General features: G+C 37.7%; 1 protein-coding gene across 1 annotated transcript in view; it reads right to left on the bottom strand.

The window, feature by feature from the left end:
- The window catches only part of SMU1 (SMU1 DNA replication regulator and spliceosomal factor), a 39285-nt gene that overhangs the window by 10180 nt on the left and 13202 nt on the right, over window positions 1–15903 (bottom strand). Inside the window, exons 4-9 of the mRNA XM_069088073.1 lie at window positions 15693–15803; window positions 14976–15104; window positions 12889–13008; window positions 3372–3488; window positions 2821–2948; window positions 1125–1251 (exon numbers count right to left, since the gene is read on the bottom strand). Of these exons, the coding sequence (XP_068944174.1) occupies window positions 1125–1251; window positions 2821–2948; window positions 3372–3488; window positions 12889–13008; window positions 14976–15104; window positions 15693–15803 (732 nt within the window). The remainder of the gene's footprint in view (window positions 1–1124; window positions 1252–2820; window positions 2949–3371; window positions 3489–12888; window positions 13009–14975; window positions 15105–15692; window positions 15804–15903) is intronic.

Below are 15903 nucleotides of genomic sequence, written 5' to 3' on the forward strand. Positions count from 1 at the left end.
CTACATCATAACCCTTCAAATATTCAAATTCAAAGACAATGATTATATGTCCTATAAGTCTTCTTTAGTCCAGGTTAAGCACCCTTAGTTTTTTCTTCAATTAAGCCTTATGAGAGAGTTGTGAGTACTTCTGAACTACCTTTTCAATTCAACAAGTGTTTCTTAATTTCCTACTATATGCCAAGCACTGAGCAATATGAAGGGAAAACAAAAGCAAAAAATGAGACAGCCCCTGGCATAAAGGAGGACTATTTACTTTTCATTCATAATAATGTCTGAAAGGATGATGGCAGTTTCTAGGCCCAACCTACCACTAAAGGAAGAAGGGAGTTAATTGTCCATCAAATACCAGAGTTGTAAAAATTTAAATACAACCATGGTTACAACAGGACTTTCTAAACATAACTTTGCTTTTTTGTACTTAATTTTCTATGTTCATACTACTTCACTCCAATAGAATTTAAGCTCCCTGAGGGCAAGAGTCCTTTCAGTCTTGTCTTTGTATCCTCAGTGCTTGGCACACTGCCTGGTATATCACAAGTGCTTAATAAACGCTTACTGGAATTTATATAATAACAAAATTGTAAAAATGAACAACTCTGAAAGACAACTTTTTTTTGGAGGGGAGAGGGCAGGGCAATTGGGGTTAAGTGACTTGCCCAAGGTCACACGGCTAGTAAGTGTTAAGTGTCTGAGGCCAGATTTGAACTCAGGTCCTCCTGACTCCAGGGCCGGTGCTCTATTCACTGTGCCACCAGCTGCCCCAAGACTTAACTCTTAACCAATCATAAAACAATGCTACCTACCTCCTGTGAGAGAAATGATAGACTTGGGATACAGACTAAGACACTTTTTGGACATTGCCAATAGAAGAATGTGCTTTTCTTGACTATGAATATTTATTAAAATGGTTTTGTTTTTCTTTCCTTTTCAATGGAGGGATGGGATGAAGAGAAAACAGATTTCTGTTAATTAAAAAAAGGAAGGAAAAAGAATGAAAAAGTATATGTTGAACTGAAATGGATTTAGGTGTGACAAGTAGCTCTCATCACTGATAAGGGTTCAAAGACTGAAGATGAAACAGATACCCCAAAATAAACTATTTCAATGGTGAATTACTTAACCTTCACAGTGCCATCAGATGATGCACTGATTATATAATGTCCATCTTGAGTAAAAGTAGCTTCATTAACAAATGAAGAGTGACCACGAAATTCCTTCAAGGTTTTCCCAGATTTTAAGCCATGAATTCTGTCATGGAATAAATTTTAAAACAAAATCAATATAACAACAATAATGGCTGACATTTCTATAATGCTTTAAATTTTATAACATGCTATACATATATTATCTCACTTGATCCCCGCAACCTTAGAAGGTAGGCATTTCTGGCATTATACCCATTTTACAGATGAAGAAACTGAGGCTCAATGAGGCTGACTTGTATATCATCACACAGATGTTAAGTGTCATAGGCAGATTTGAATTTCCATCCAGCTACTATACCACCAGATAGCTGTACTATACTTCCTTGACATGGAATTATAATGCATGCAATATCAAGAAGGAAAAATCATTCAAAATTAGGAAACATAAATAGCTTTCTTAAAAAAAGACATTCTAAATCCAGAGTTCAATAGTGATGAAATCACTTACAAAGAAAAAATACTTTTGATATTACCTTGCTTTTGGGGAGGCTAGGTGGCACAGTGAATAGAGCACTGGCCCTGGAGTCAGGAGGACCTGAGTTCAAATCCGGTATCAGCCACTTAACACAAAAACTAGCCTTGTGACCTTGGGTAAGTCACTTAACCCCAAATTGCAACCCCCCACAAAAGCAAAAAAAAGAAAAAGAAAAAGAAAAAGAAATTACCTTGCTTTAAGCTATAATACTGGGGATGATGCAGCTACTTTGAAAGATACTTAAATACTTGGGAACTATGCACTTAATTAACCAAAAGTAAACCGGTTGTATCCTACCCTATCTTTGATGATTATCTGCAAACCTGTTTGTTAGAATTGTGTGATCTTATTTTCCTGGTAAAGACCCAACCTGATTGTAATATTCTAAGCATGATCTCCTTGGAGACATAAGGGACACAACTGCCCGAGTCTCATCCTTGTACTACTCATATTTATATATAACAACTCATATTTATGTCAATTTAAAGTTTGCAAAATACTTTTTTTTATTTTTTTGCTTTTTGGAGGGCAACTGGGGTTAAGTGACTTTCCCAAGGTCACATGTCTAGTTTGTTCTGTTAAGTGTCTGAGGCCGGATTTGAAGTCAGGTCCTCCTGACTCCAGGGCTGGTGCTCTATTCACTGCGCCACCCAGCTGTCCTTTCAAAATACTTTTTACTTTTTATTTTTTAAAGCAATTGGGGTTAAGTAACTTGTCCAAGGTTACATGGCCAGTTATTTTGTGTGGGTGTTAAGTATCTGAGGCTGGAACTGATCCCGGGTCCTCCTGACTCAGGGGCTGGTGCTCTTACTCACTGTGCCACCTAGCCACCCCGCAAAATACTTTAAAAGAAAAATCTTTTTTGAGTTTTAAATTCTCTCCCTTTTCTCCCTACCCCCACTGAGAAGGCAAGCAATTTGACATAGCTTATACATTTGTATTCACGACCTTGAGAGGTAGATGGTAAGACTACCTTTAATTTACAAAAAAAGGAAACTAAGAAGTTAAGTGATCTGTTATGACTTTATAGCTATTTAAGTATCTGAGGAAGTTTTCATCCATTCTGGTGAAGTGCTTTATCTACTACAACATGTTTCTTCTTATATCAAAGATGGTATTTTTTTCACCCAAATGTACCTGATTGTCTGATCAAAGGATGCACTAAGGATCTGACTGCTATCCTTAGAGAAGCTGAGGCAGGTGACACCTTTACTGTGTGCCCTTTCAAATCTCCGTAAACACTGTCCACTCTGTATCTTCCACACCTAGAGAAATTAAAAAACAGCTTAAGTTTGTGAGAGCATTCCTTTTATCATACACAACCAACGAAGAAACAATTCCTGTTTGTGTATCTGTTATTAAAAATGTGAAAAAACTAAATTCTGTGAAAATAGCATAAAAATTATTTGTTCAGCTGAACTACATAAAATATAGCAATACACGAATCCTTTTAATTCAACACTATTAAATAAAATTTAGAGCCCAAGTTAATTTGTTGGGGGAAGAGGGCTCCTTTTGAATTCAACCTGGTCCCCAGTAGTCTAACAGTTAAAAAATACAAGCAATAAAGTATCAGCTGAAGGCTTTTCCCTTGAAATGATAAATATACAGTCCCACAGTTTCCTAATCTTGTTGCAATGGAACTTGGATGATTTCTGTGAGAAGGAGTTCATACAATTAATTCATACCTTTATTTTCCCATCTTGGGCCCCAGTTGCTAACATTTCTGTATCTCTGCTGAAACACATACATAGTACAGCATCATCCATCATCATAAAATTGTCTTGTGCCTGGTACTTGAGATCCTAAAGAAAATGATATTCAACTGTTATTAACACCTCAAAATGAAGGCAGTTGTAATCAAACTGTTTAGAAAAGACCATTAATTTCAGACTGTAAATTCCTTAAAATCAGGAGCAATTGATTTTTTCACATTCTGAAAAACTCCACATCACTAAATTCTGTACCATGCACACAGATGATTCTGACTTATTCAAATAGTTAAAGATTCAAACAAATACTGCCAAGGTTGTGTGATTAGTGATGTGTGTCATGGTCTAGACAAGTCAATTTCTCCTACTTGTGTCTCAGGAACAGAGAACATAGTTTCTTTTTTTGGGGGGGGGGGGGGGATTTATTTATTTATTCATTCATTTATAGTTTTCAACATTCATTTCCACAAGATTTTGAGTTCCAAATTTTCTCCCCTTCTCTACCCTACCCCCATTCCAGGATGGCAAGCATACTGATTACCCCTTCCCCCAGTCTGCCCTCTCTTTTATCCCTCTCCCCCCTTACTTTCTTGTAGGACACGCTGGATTTCTATACCACATTGCCTGTATATCTTATTTCCCAATTCTATATAAAAACAATTTTTTAACATTTGTTTTTAAAACTGAGTTCCAGATTCTCTCCCCTTTTCCCTCCTCACCTACCCCCACTGAGAAGACAAGCAATTGAACATAGATTATATATGTCTAGTTATGCAAAACATTTCCATAGTAGTTATATTGTGAAAGACAACTATATTTCCCTCCATCCTACTCAGCCCCCCATTTATTCTATTTTCTCCTTTGACCCTGTCCTTTTTCAAAAGTGTTTGCTTCTGACTGCCCCTTCCCCCCATCTGCCCTCCCTTCTATCATCCCCTCCAATCTTTTCCCCCCTACTTTCCTGTTGGGTAAGATACCCAATTGAGTGTATATGTTATTCGCTCCTTAAGTCAAATCCAATGAGAGTAAGGTTGACCCATTCCTTTTCACCTCCTTGCTCTTCCCCTCCATTCTAACAGCTTTCTCTTGCGTCTTTTATGTGAGATAATTTACCCTATTCTATCTCTCCCTTTCTCCTTCTCCCAATATATTCCTCTCACACCTTTTATTTTTTAGATATCATCCCTTCCTATTCAACTGATCCTGTGCCCTGTCTATGGATCTACACACACACTCTCTCTCTTCAACTATCCTAATACTGAGAAAAGTTTCATGAGTTACAAATATTATCTTTCCGTGTAGGAATGCAAACAGTTCAACTTTAATAAGTTCCTTATATCTCTTTCCTGTTTACCTTTGCATGCTTTTCTTGATTTTTGTATTTGAAGGCCAAATTTTCTGTTCAGTTCTAGTCTTTTCATCAAGAATGCTTGAAAGTCCTCTATTTCATTGAATGAACATATTTTTACCTGGAGTATTATACTCAGTTTGACTGAGTAGGTGATCCTTGGTTTTAATCCTAGCTCCTGACCTCTGGAATATCATATTCCAAGCCCTTCAATCCCTTAATGTAGAAGCTGACAGATCTTATATTACTCTAATTGTGTTTCTACAATACTCAAATTGTTTCTTCCTGACTGCTTGTAACATTTTCTCTTTAACCTGGGAACTCTGGAATTTGGCTGTAATATTCCTAGGAGTTTTCTTTTTAGGATCTTTTTCAAGAGGTAATTGGTAGAATCTTTTAATTTCTATTTTGCCCTCTGGTTCTAGAATATCTGGGCAGTCTTCCTTGGTAATTTCTTGAAAGATGACGTCTAGGCTCTTTTTTTGATAATGGCTTTCAGATAGTCCAATAATTTTAAAATTATCTTTCCTCCTGGTTCTATTTTCTAGGTTAGTTGTTTTTCCAATGAGATATTTTACATTGTCTTCTATTTTTTCATTCTTTTGGATCTGTTTTATAATATAGTGATTCTCATAAAGTTATTAGCTTTCATTTGCTCCATTTTAATTCTGAAATAATTATGTTTTTCAGTGAGCTTTTGGACTTCCTTTTTCATTTGGTTAATTCTTCTTTTTAAGGCATTCTTCTCCTCACTGGCTTTTTGGACCTCTTTTGTCATTTGAGTTAGTCTATTTTTTAAGGTGTTATTTTCTTCAGTATTTTTTTGGGTCTCCTTTAGCAAGCTTTGACTTGTTTTTCAAGATTTTCTTGCATCACTCTTATTTCTCTTCCCAATTTTTCCTCTACTCTTGATTTTCAAAATCCTTTTTGAGCTCCTCCATGGCCTGTGGCCAATTCATATTTTTTTTTCAAGGCTTTTGATGTAGGAGTTTTGACTTTGTTATCTTCTTCTGGTTGTATGTTTTGATCTTCTTTGTCACCAAAGAAAGATTCTATAGTCTGATTTCTTTTCCTCTATTTGCTCATTTCCCCCCGTCAATTACTTGACTTTTGAGCTCTTTGCCACAATAGAACTCTGCTTCCAGAGTGGAGAGTGAGGTGTCCACATTTCTGGGGTTTTACATAGCTGTTGTCAGAGTTACTTCTTGGCACCTGCCTTAGAATTGTGAGGAATCCCTCTCCACAGCTGTGACAAACTCTGCCATGCCAGCACTCCTCCTTACTCCAGGACTTCCACCCAACACTGCAACCCAGATCCAAGCAGGGCAAGGCAAGAGAATCCTGACTCAGTGCCAGCAAAGAGATTCCTGCAATTGTCCTCTGGTCAGCCATTTGGTCCCCCCACTATCTGTGGGCCTGGAGCTCTGGAAGCAGCTGCTGTTGCAGCTACTGTCACACTGGAGTCAGGGGCCAGACTTCATTCTTCTCTCACTTAGGTTCAACAGAGTTTTCCCACTTGGCCTTTTACTTACTTTTACTTAAGTACATTTAAGACACGTGAAACGCCCAGTTTAAAGACACAAAGACTGGAGACAGTGTGAAAGGAACAGAAAGAGGACCAGTTTGGCTAGAATGTAGAGTATGGGAGTTGAGTAACATCTAATAAAGCTGGAAAGAAAGGCTGGAAGCTAGACTATGCAGGACTTTAAAACCTAAGAGAGGAGTTTATATTTTATCCTCGAGGCAACAGGAAGCCACTGAAGTTTACTGAATAGGAAGGTCACATGATCAGGTCTGTGGTTTAAGGAAAATTACTTTTGTAGCAGTGTGCAGGACAGATTGGAACTGGGAGAGCTATGAGGCAGGTAGATCAATTAGAAAGTCTTTTGCAATAATCTAAATGAGAAGTGATGAGGATTTGAACTAAAGTGCTAGCTATGGACTGGAGAGAAGGGAGGGGTCTAATGTAAAGAGAAGATCAAAATGGCAAGATCTGACAATTGAATAGATATGTAGGATGAGGGAGAGTAAGGAATTGAGGATAATAGGTGAGGTTTCTGACCTGGGAGACTAGAAGAATGGTGCTGCCTTCAAGAGAAAAAGGAGAGTGTGGAAGAGGGAATGGTTTAGGTAGAAAATGAACAAGTTTGGTTTTGGACATGTTGAGTTTATTCAATTTGATATATCAAATAAGCAATGGGGATATAGGATTTAAGTTCAGGGGAAAGTATGGGGCTAGATTTATAGCTCTGGGAGTTCTCTGCATAGAGATGATAGTTAAACCCATGGAAGCTGATGTTACTAAAAGAGACTCTAGAAAGGAAGAAAAGAATAGGGTCTTTGACAGAATCTTGAGAAATACCCAGTTGGGGGTGTGTAATATGAGTGATGAGCCAGCAAAAGATACTGAGAAGGAGGCAAACCAGTAGAGCAATGTCATGAAAACCTAGAAGAGAGAGTGGCCAAGAGTAGGCCGAGAAGGATAAGGACTGAGAAAGACCATCAGATTTGACAGTTACGAAATCATAGATAACAATGGAGAGCGTGGTTTCAGTTGAGTGTAATGTGCTAAGAAGCCAGCCTAAAAGGAACCTTGAATTCAGGATGTCCAATTATCCTGCCCCCTCTCTCGCTTTTCTACCCCTCTCCTGCCCTCCTCCCCCAGGGCCTTCTCCTCTTTATAACTTCCCTACTCCTGTTGAGGGTGCCACTATTCTTTCAGTCACTCAGATTTGTACCTAGATTGTAGAGTTATCTGAGTCTAATGAGTTGCCAAGTCTTCTTGACTCTATTTTCACAATCTCTTGAATTCCGTCGCTTTCTTTCCACTCAAAATAATCACTAGTATAGTACAGGACTAGATCTCACCTAGACTACTGCAACATGCTCCTAATTTTCTTGCCTCTTGCCCTTCTATTTTTTCAATCCATCCTCTAAACAGTTGCCAAATTCCTAAAAAATAGGTCCGGCTATATCACTAACTTTGCTAAAAAGACTATAATGAACTCTATGAAAAATTCTAGCCTCTAGGATAAACTATAAACTCCTCTGTTCAGCATTTAAAACACTTTACAATCTGGCCCCCGTCTACTTTTCAAGGCTTAAAGCATATTATTTTCCTCCTCAGAGTTTGGTTGCAGTCAAAGTGGATTAGCTGCCCTTCCTTGTCTGTGATATTCCATCTCCTATTTTGCTATGTTTAGAATGAACTCTCTCCTCATGTCTATCTTCTAGACTCTTTAGCTTCCTTCAAGGCTCAACTATTTCTACCTTTTTACATTTATTTGTAATATCTGTGTTATAAAACATGTCAAAAAAAAAGTTCCATGTGGTGTGAAGAGAAATACACATTTTTAAAAGTAGTTTCATTTAGAATAAGCTGTAAGTCTTTTAGCTCTAATTTGTCCAGCAATTTGTTCAGTTCCATTTTGCTCATCTTTCTGTTAAGATTTATCCAAAACTGTGGGACACTGAAATCTCCAGCTACTATTGTGTTACTATGTCTTCTTGTAGTTAATTTTTCCTTTATGAATTTGGATTTTAAGGTACTTGAAACGTGTTTTGTATTGTTATTGGTTGTTGTCTATGGTTCCTCTTGGTATAATAAAAATCTCCTTGTTTATCCCTTTTTATGTTTTCAACATTTGGTTTTGATTTGCTGACAGCATGATTGAAATTCCTGCTTTTTTTAGACTCACTTAATGCATGGTAAATTGGTTTTCCTACCCCTCATTTTAATTTTGTATATGTCTTTGTTTTTAAAATGTGTTTCTGTTAAGTAACAGATTGTAAGGTTTTGTTTTCATATGTATTCTGCCACTTTTTAAATTTTTACTGGATTGTTTAGTCTATTCCCATTTAAAGTTATGAGTTATGTTTCTATTTTCCTACATTTATCTTTAATATTTTTTTCTCCAAATTGGAATTTTTTCCTTCTTCCTATGTAAACATAGTGGTGTCTCAAGTTATTTCAGCTTAATGTATTTTAAGGCAGCCCCATTCCCACCAACTCTCTTCCCTTTGCCTGTAAGTCCCACCTCTTGTTTATGATCCTTTTCTTTAGTGTTAAAAAAGTTCTGCTTCCAGGAGAACACTGTATATAATTACAGACACACAGTATCTGTGATGACTGACTTTGATAGACTGGGCTCCCCTCAGCAATGCAAGGTTATAAAAGACAACTCCCAAAGGACTCATGATGGAAAAGGCTATCCACATCCAGAGAAAGAATTATGGAGTCTGAATGCGGATTGAAGCAAACTACTTTCTCTCTTTTTCATTTTGTTTTGTTTCTTCTTTCTTGTTATTCATTCCATTGGTTATAATTCTTCTTTACAAGTTGACTAATGCTTAATGTGAAGGTATATGTAGAACCTATATTGGACTGCATGCTGCCATGGGGGGGGGGAGGACGGCAAGGGAGGGAGAAAATTTGGACCTCAAAAACTTGCAGAACGGAATGCTGTAAACTAAGAGTAAATAAATTAAAAAAAAAAGTTCTGCTTAACTTATTAGTTCTTTTTAAATCCTTTCTTTCCCTCCTCTATCTAGTCAAGTAAAATCACTCTTCAACTTCTAAAATTTCATTTTTTTGGTTCTTTTTCTGAAAATGATTTCTTTCTCTCATTTTCTTCATTATTTATCTTCACCTATTCTAGCCTTTTAATCTACGGACCTTTTGCTTATTTAATCCTTCATTGTTTTTCTCAGGAACGAAAGGTTCTATACCACCTTTTTTGGATTCCTCTTTTTGTCTCATAGATCCTCACCCTCCTCACAATGGTCCCCTTTTCTGCTATGCCTCCCACTTAGAAATACCCATTTTTGCAGGTGATGAGAGGATTTCACCTCATGGAAGACATTTTCCTATGTCCCTGGTTATGTAGTTTATTATTAACATTTGCCCTTTCCATGGTTACTCTTTTCCCCACGTGCCTTGAAATGTCTTCCCAGGTCTGTTCTCCTACTCTTCTCGGTGTCAGCTGCCCCAAGGAGCTCTGATTCCCTTCTCCTGAGGCAGGATGAAAGCCCTGCAGACTCTATCCGTTGTAAATTCCTGATCTCCCTTTATAGATTCTTTTTTCTTCCATGACAGCATTCATCAGTGGTACCTTAGCTATCACTAAAACAGGATTTTCCTAGTTCTCATTCTCTTCTACCCTGTCAACTCCTTTCCTTTCCTAACTTGCCCATTCTCTTGTATGCTTTTTTTTTTTCTTAAAAGACTAAAGTTATTTATCCTTCATTGCTAGCTTTTGACTTAGTTAGGGTCTTCATATATTCCCCCGTTTTCTTCTTCAGCACTTTCATGCATTCTCCTATCCTGTAATTTAGTCCTAAAAAAATAAAAAGGCTACTAATTCACCTGTAGGTGGGGGATGTTTCGAGGTTGAGTTTGTAACATTTCAGATCTTCCTTCACCCACACTTCTATTTTACTTCTGCTTTCACCCTTACTTTCTTGTATGCATTTAGACAGAAGCCTCTCAATGGTTCCTCTGTTGTTTCACTTGCTACTGTCTGTTTACCTTTCTTGTTTATCCATTGTCTGAGGGTTTTTGAAAAGCAAGTAATTTTTTGAGGTATGGTTTTCTTTCTAGGAATGTTTCAAATGCTTCTTTTTATTGAGTGTCTCTTTTTTCATTAATGGTGAGACTCAGATTTGTAGAGTAGGATAGTACCTTGAGCTCCTTTGCTTTTCAGAACATATTTTATTTTCTCTGGTGACTTTGGGTGGGTGCAGAAGAATCTTGTGTTATTTGAATTTCTTTTTTATTTTGAGTTTTTTTCTACTGATCACTTGCATAATTGTTGTTTGTCAATGGAATAGTTAAAATTTAATCATTAAGTCTCTTGAAGTTTGAAGCATAGGTTTTTTCCTCCTGGAGGTAATCTATGGAGTCTTTTTCTTTTTTTTTTTTTAAAGCAATTGGGGTTAAGTAACTTGCTCAAGGTTACACAGCCAGTTATTTCTGGGTGTGGTGCTAAGTATCTGAGCCCAAATTCGATCCCCAGGTCATCCCAACACTGGGGCTGGTGCTCTTACTCGCTGAGCCATCTGGCTGCCCCTCTATGGAGTCTTTTAACTGGAACTTTGTTTTCTGTATTCAGAAGTTCTGGGCAGCAGTTTTCTTATATTATTTCTTGCATTATGACATTCATATTTTTTACTTGTGTTCTTCTGGAAACCCTATAATTTAAGTTCTCTCTATATATCCTGATTCAAAAATCAATAGGTTTTATTTGTATGGAAATCATATTTTAAAGTTCTTTTTTGCTCTTCCCAGACTGTCCTTCACTTCCATGTATTTACATTCCCAATCAGTTATTCTCTCTCTTTTCTTTCTTTGGTGAGACTTGGCATCGTAAATTCAAGTTTTTGTATTTTGCCCTTCTACTTTATAGGCTACAAATTCTGCTTTCACAACTTTTTTTTTTTTAAAGCAATTGGGGTTAAGTAACTTGCTCAAGATTACATGGCCAGTTATTTTGTGTGGGTGTTAAGTATCTGCCGCTGGAAATGACCCAGGGTCCTCCCGACTCCAGGGCCAGCGCTCTTACTCACTGCACCACCTAGCCGCCCCATCTTACTTCTTTTTTATTTTTTTAAGCAATTGGGGTTAAGTAACTTGCTCAAGGTCACACGGCCAGTTATTTCTGGGTGTGGTGCTGAGTGTCTGAGCCCAGGATTTGATCTCCAGGTTGTCCCAACACTGGAGCCGGTGCTCTTATTCGCTGAGCCACTTGGCTGCCCCTAAGCAATTGGGGTTAAGTAACTTGCTCAAGGTTACACGGCCAGGTGTTTCTGGGTGGGTGCTAAGTGTCTGAGGCGGGGATCCGATCTCCAGGTCAATCCTGACACTGGAGCTGGTGCTCTTACTTGCTGTGCTACCTGGGCCTTTTCTTCTTTTTTAAACCATCCAGCAACATCCTATGGTGGCTTCATACACTCTTAGGAACCCACAGCATCTTCTGCCTCACAAGGTAGTGATTCATTTTCCTTTGTCTTGCAAAACTTATTTATAGATGCTTGTACTGAGTCCTTCCTGTTATTAAAATTTTCCTTGTTGGTTTATTTATTTATGCTTAAGGTCTTGACTTGAGTTTGAGTTTTATTATTCCTGAAATTTTTGGCAATTTCAGTCAACCCCCCCACCCCAGGTATAAATCTCTATTGTTCATACTCTGACCCCTTTCCCTTTGATGGTGGTTTCTCTGGGGGCTGGACCTCAAAGTGGTTTCAGAGCCTCCTCCCAAACTGAGCAATTCATGATTTATCAGCTTCACCTGCTGCCCAAAGTCATTTTTGGGGATATAGAACTGTTCCTAGATGGATGCTGGGTTCTTTCTCTGCGGCTTAGTTGTGCCACAGAGCCACCTACACATGTTCCCTTTGACCTTTAGCTCTCTGGTTGAGCTCTTTTGCAGCACAGAGCACTGCCATGCTGCTGACCCGGCTTGAGCAAGTTTCTGCCTTTTGAATTTCCATGGTATTGGGAGGAGGGAAGGGTAGAATTGAATTCTGTTGTGTTGGCTTGTTCAGCACTGCTACTGGAGCGTGGCGGGCAGTAGGTGAGGGGATGTTCTGTGAGTGTATTAGGAGTTAAAGACAAACCTCTCGCAGTTAGTTCTTTGAATTATTAATTTTGTTTAAATTCTTGGTATCTTAGAACACGGAAGATAGCTAAAACTGCTTTATCTCTTGTGCCTCTGGGGAGATCTGGGAGGTCATGAGGAATGGAGAAAAATGCCTATTCTGCCATCTTGTTGGTCACATGACCCCCACATTTTACAAGGCTCACTTAAGTGCTATCCTGCAAGTTACTAGTTCCCTCCCATCCAAAAATTACTCCTTTGTATACATGCTGCTTTCTCCCAAAAGAATGTAACTTACTTGAAGGCAGGAACTGTTTCATTTTCATCTTTGTATTCCAAGAGCCTAGTTCAGTGCCCAGCACAGAGTAGGAACTTATAGAGTTGTTGCAACTAGTAGTCTTCCATTTTCTTAACAACTCAGTTCTTTGTGACAGTTTCAGGAATATCCTTTTCTCTACCACATTTAAGAGTTCAGATTTCATAGCTAAAATAAGTCTATAGTCATCCATTCTTTCTCTAGGAAAATTTAAGCACTTTAAATTTATATTACCTTCCTAATCTTTCCAGTTGTAAAGTTCCACACTTCAATGAATCCATCAACAGAGCCAGTAACCAGATACTGACCGTCTGGAGAAAATCGAGCACATTCCACATGTGATTTCTGGCCAAACTGTTTTAAACAAAGAAAACTTATTTTACTGTAAGGAGGCTTTTTTTCCCCCCATCTAAACCCTAACCATCTGGCAATGCAGGACTATCTCACAGAATAAACTAAGAATTCTTTGGTTGGTCTCACTGAAAGTTGTGAAGCAAAGACTGAGAGGACAGAAAATGTCTGCTTTCTAAGGAGTCTTTTCTTTGGAATTCCAGGATTTGCTAGAAGAAGCAAAATCCTTTTCTCAGACTGTATTTTTGCCAAGACCCTTCAGTTCAACTACTACTACTTTATAACAGAACGAATAGCAAAAAGTGCCACTAGTTCTCTTTGCCTTTTTTTTTTTTTGAGGGGGGAGGACAGGGCAATTGGGGGTAAGTGACTTGCCCAAGGTCACATGGCTAGTTTTTTTGTGTGTGAAGTGATTGAGGCCAGATCCGAACCCAGGTCCTCCTGACTCCAGGGCCAGCGCTCTATTTACTGTGCCACCTAGCTGCCCCACTAGTTCTAACAGACTATATCAGATTCCACCAAGTTTCCCTCTTCAGGATAATATTTACAGGCATCACTTTCACCTTTTAAAGTTACATCTGAAAACTTCCTAAATTTTTTTATTGATACAGACATTTTCAGTATTACTGACTCCTATACATAGGCACTTTTCATTACCTAAATTAAGATAATGAGATAATACATTTTAATAGAGACAACACAACTCATGAATCTTCACATGTTCTTTATCCACTTTTTTGGGAGATGGAGGGGGTGAGGTATATTGATCTGATTAGGAAGCTAAGGCTGAGAGAGATTAAGTGACTTGCCCAGGATCACTTAGCTAGGTAAGAGTCTTAGGCAGGATTTGAACTTGGATCTTTCTAACTCCAAGTCCTGGCCCCTATGCACTGTGACATTTAGAGGCCTAGTTATTGTGATATAGTGGATAGAGAACTAACTTTGGAGCCAGGAGGACTTAGGATCAAGGCTTATCTCTGCCACATACTACCTATGTGACCACAGGCAAGTCACATAACCCCTCAGGAGGTTTTGATTGTATCAATACAAGGAATTTCTTCCAGTGATGTAGAAGGACAACTCATCTCTTGCTTATAGTCTTCCAGTTGGCTACATTACTGAGGAATTATGTGACTTGTATCACATACATAGGTAGTATGTGATAAAGCAGGTTAATTTTCTACCTATTGTTACAATCCCTCTCTTTAGCTACTTCATGCTTATAAAAATGCTTACATACTTAATAGACACTTAATAGGTAATACAAAAGACCAATTGAATATGCTCTATCATTGCTAAAGATCTGAAAGATTGTAAAATGCTCTGCAATATTTCTATTAAATTTACCTTGAAACCCACACAGAGATTACAAAATAAAGTAGGGAGGCTGTAACATAATGCAAATGGCAATAACCCTGAATATAAACTTTCTTAAATAATTCATAAATAATGTGGATGTTAAAAAGCAGAAAAAAGTTAGCTGATAATCATAAGTATAGACTAGAAAAAAATAGATTAACATAATGTTGGAACAAATAAATCCCTAGAAATTATGCCAAATTCACATTTCTAATTTTCACTGCTCTGTGTATAAAATTAAATAAACTACTCATATTTTTTATAATAATTGTCTGGACTTGAAAATAAGGAAATCAGTGTTCAAATCCTGGGTCTGAATGTAAACTGTTCCAGAACAGTGAGCAAGTCATGGAACCTTCTTGGAGCCCCAGTTTCCTCTTTGAATTCAACAAATATTTATTTTCATCTGTAGAAAGGGGGGGGGGGGTGTAACCATATTTGATCTACCTTACAGTGTCACTGAGAGGAAATCACTTTTCAAACCTTAAAACACTATATAAATTTGAGTTATCATATCTGGGATTAGGACTGTAACATTCCTAAAATACTGAAGTTATATTGAAAAAATGACAGTTTGCCAAGTAAAAGAAAATATGCTCTAAGTATCCTACCTTAATATGTCTGCTTAACTGTGTAGGAAACTTCTCTTCTTCCACATCTTTTACAGCTGCTTTACCTCTGAACAAATCAATAGTCATACCAGGAGGAAGCAAACCTTGGTGTTGTTGCCACTTCAAAGCCTAAAAAGAAATCCAATTTAAAACATATGAAAGCTAATTGTTCTGCAACTTAACCCTAACACAGTGGAATCTTGTTTTGATAATTCTCAGAACACTGTTTGGCAAAAAGTTCAAGGCTACTCATGAGGCTGAAAAAATACTGAAGAGAGTAAGAAGGAAAGTTAGTAAAAGATGAAGAAGATGACGTTGAATGCTATGTAATTATAATGACCAAGCTTGACCCTGAAGAATAAAAAAGAAAATGCATCTCCCTCCCTTTTACAGAAGTGTGGAGGAACATAGCATAATGTACTCTCAGATTCAGTTAATGTGTTGGTTAGTTTTGCTGAAATGGCTTTTATCTCTCTTCCAATTTTTTGGCATACATGCTGGATCTCTGGGGAAAGGATATATTTGGAAATGAAAGTAATATAAAAACAAAAAGTATCAATAAAAAAGGAAGAAAAATTAGATTTATTTAATTTTCTGTGTACCTTCCCTGGTAGCCTTGAGGGATCAGTTGTTGACATATAAAGAGAACCTAGTTTGGCGGAAGACCCTTTAAAATTTGAAAAGACAATTTATAAACAATAATGCACAGTCCTTTACCTGTCCCAACAGTGCCATAAGACGAGATGGAGGCACAACACTGACTTCTCCAGCCAAAGCCTGTGCAATTGCTGCTCTTCTTTTCTCTTTGCTGCTTCCATCTGGATATGCCTGGTAAAGGGCCACAAGTGAAAATCACTCCAGGAAGAAGTAGTCATAAGGCACTGACAAAATCACTCTCAAAAATCCCATTATCGTTTTATTGAAAACT

The sequence above is a fragment of the Petaurus breviceps genome, unplaced genomic scaffold (assembly GCF_028583685.1).
Source record: "Petaurus breviceps papuanus isolate PSGF00001 unplaced genomic scaffold, PetGlider_PUasm1.0 184, whole genome shotgun sequence".
NCBI classification, from domain to species: Eukaryota; Metazoa; Chordata; class Mammalia; order Diprotodontia; family Petauridae; genus Petaurus; species Petaurus breviceps.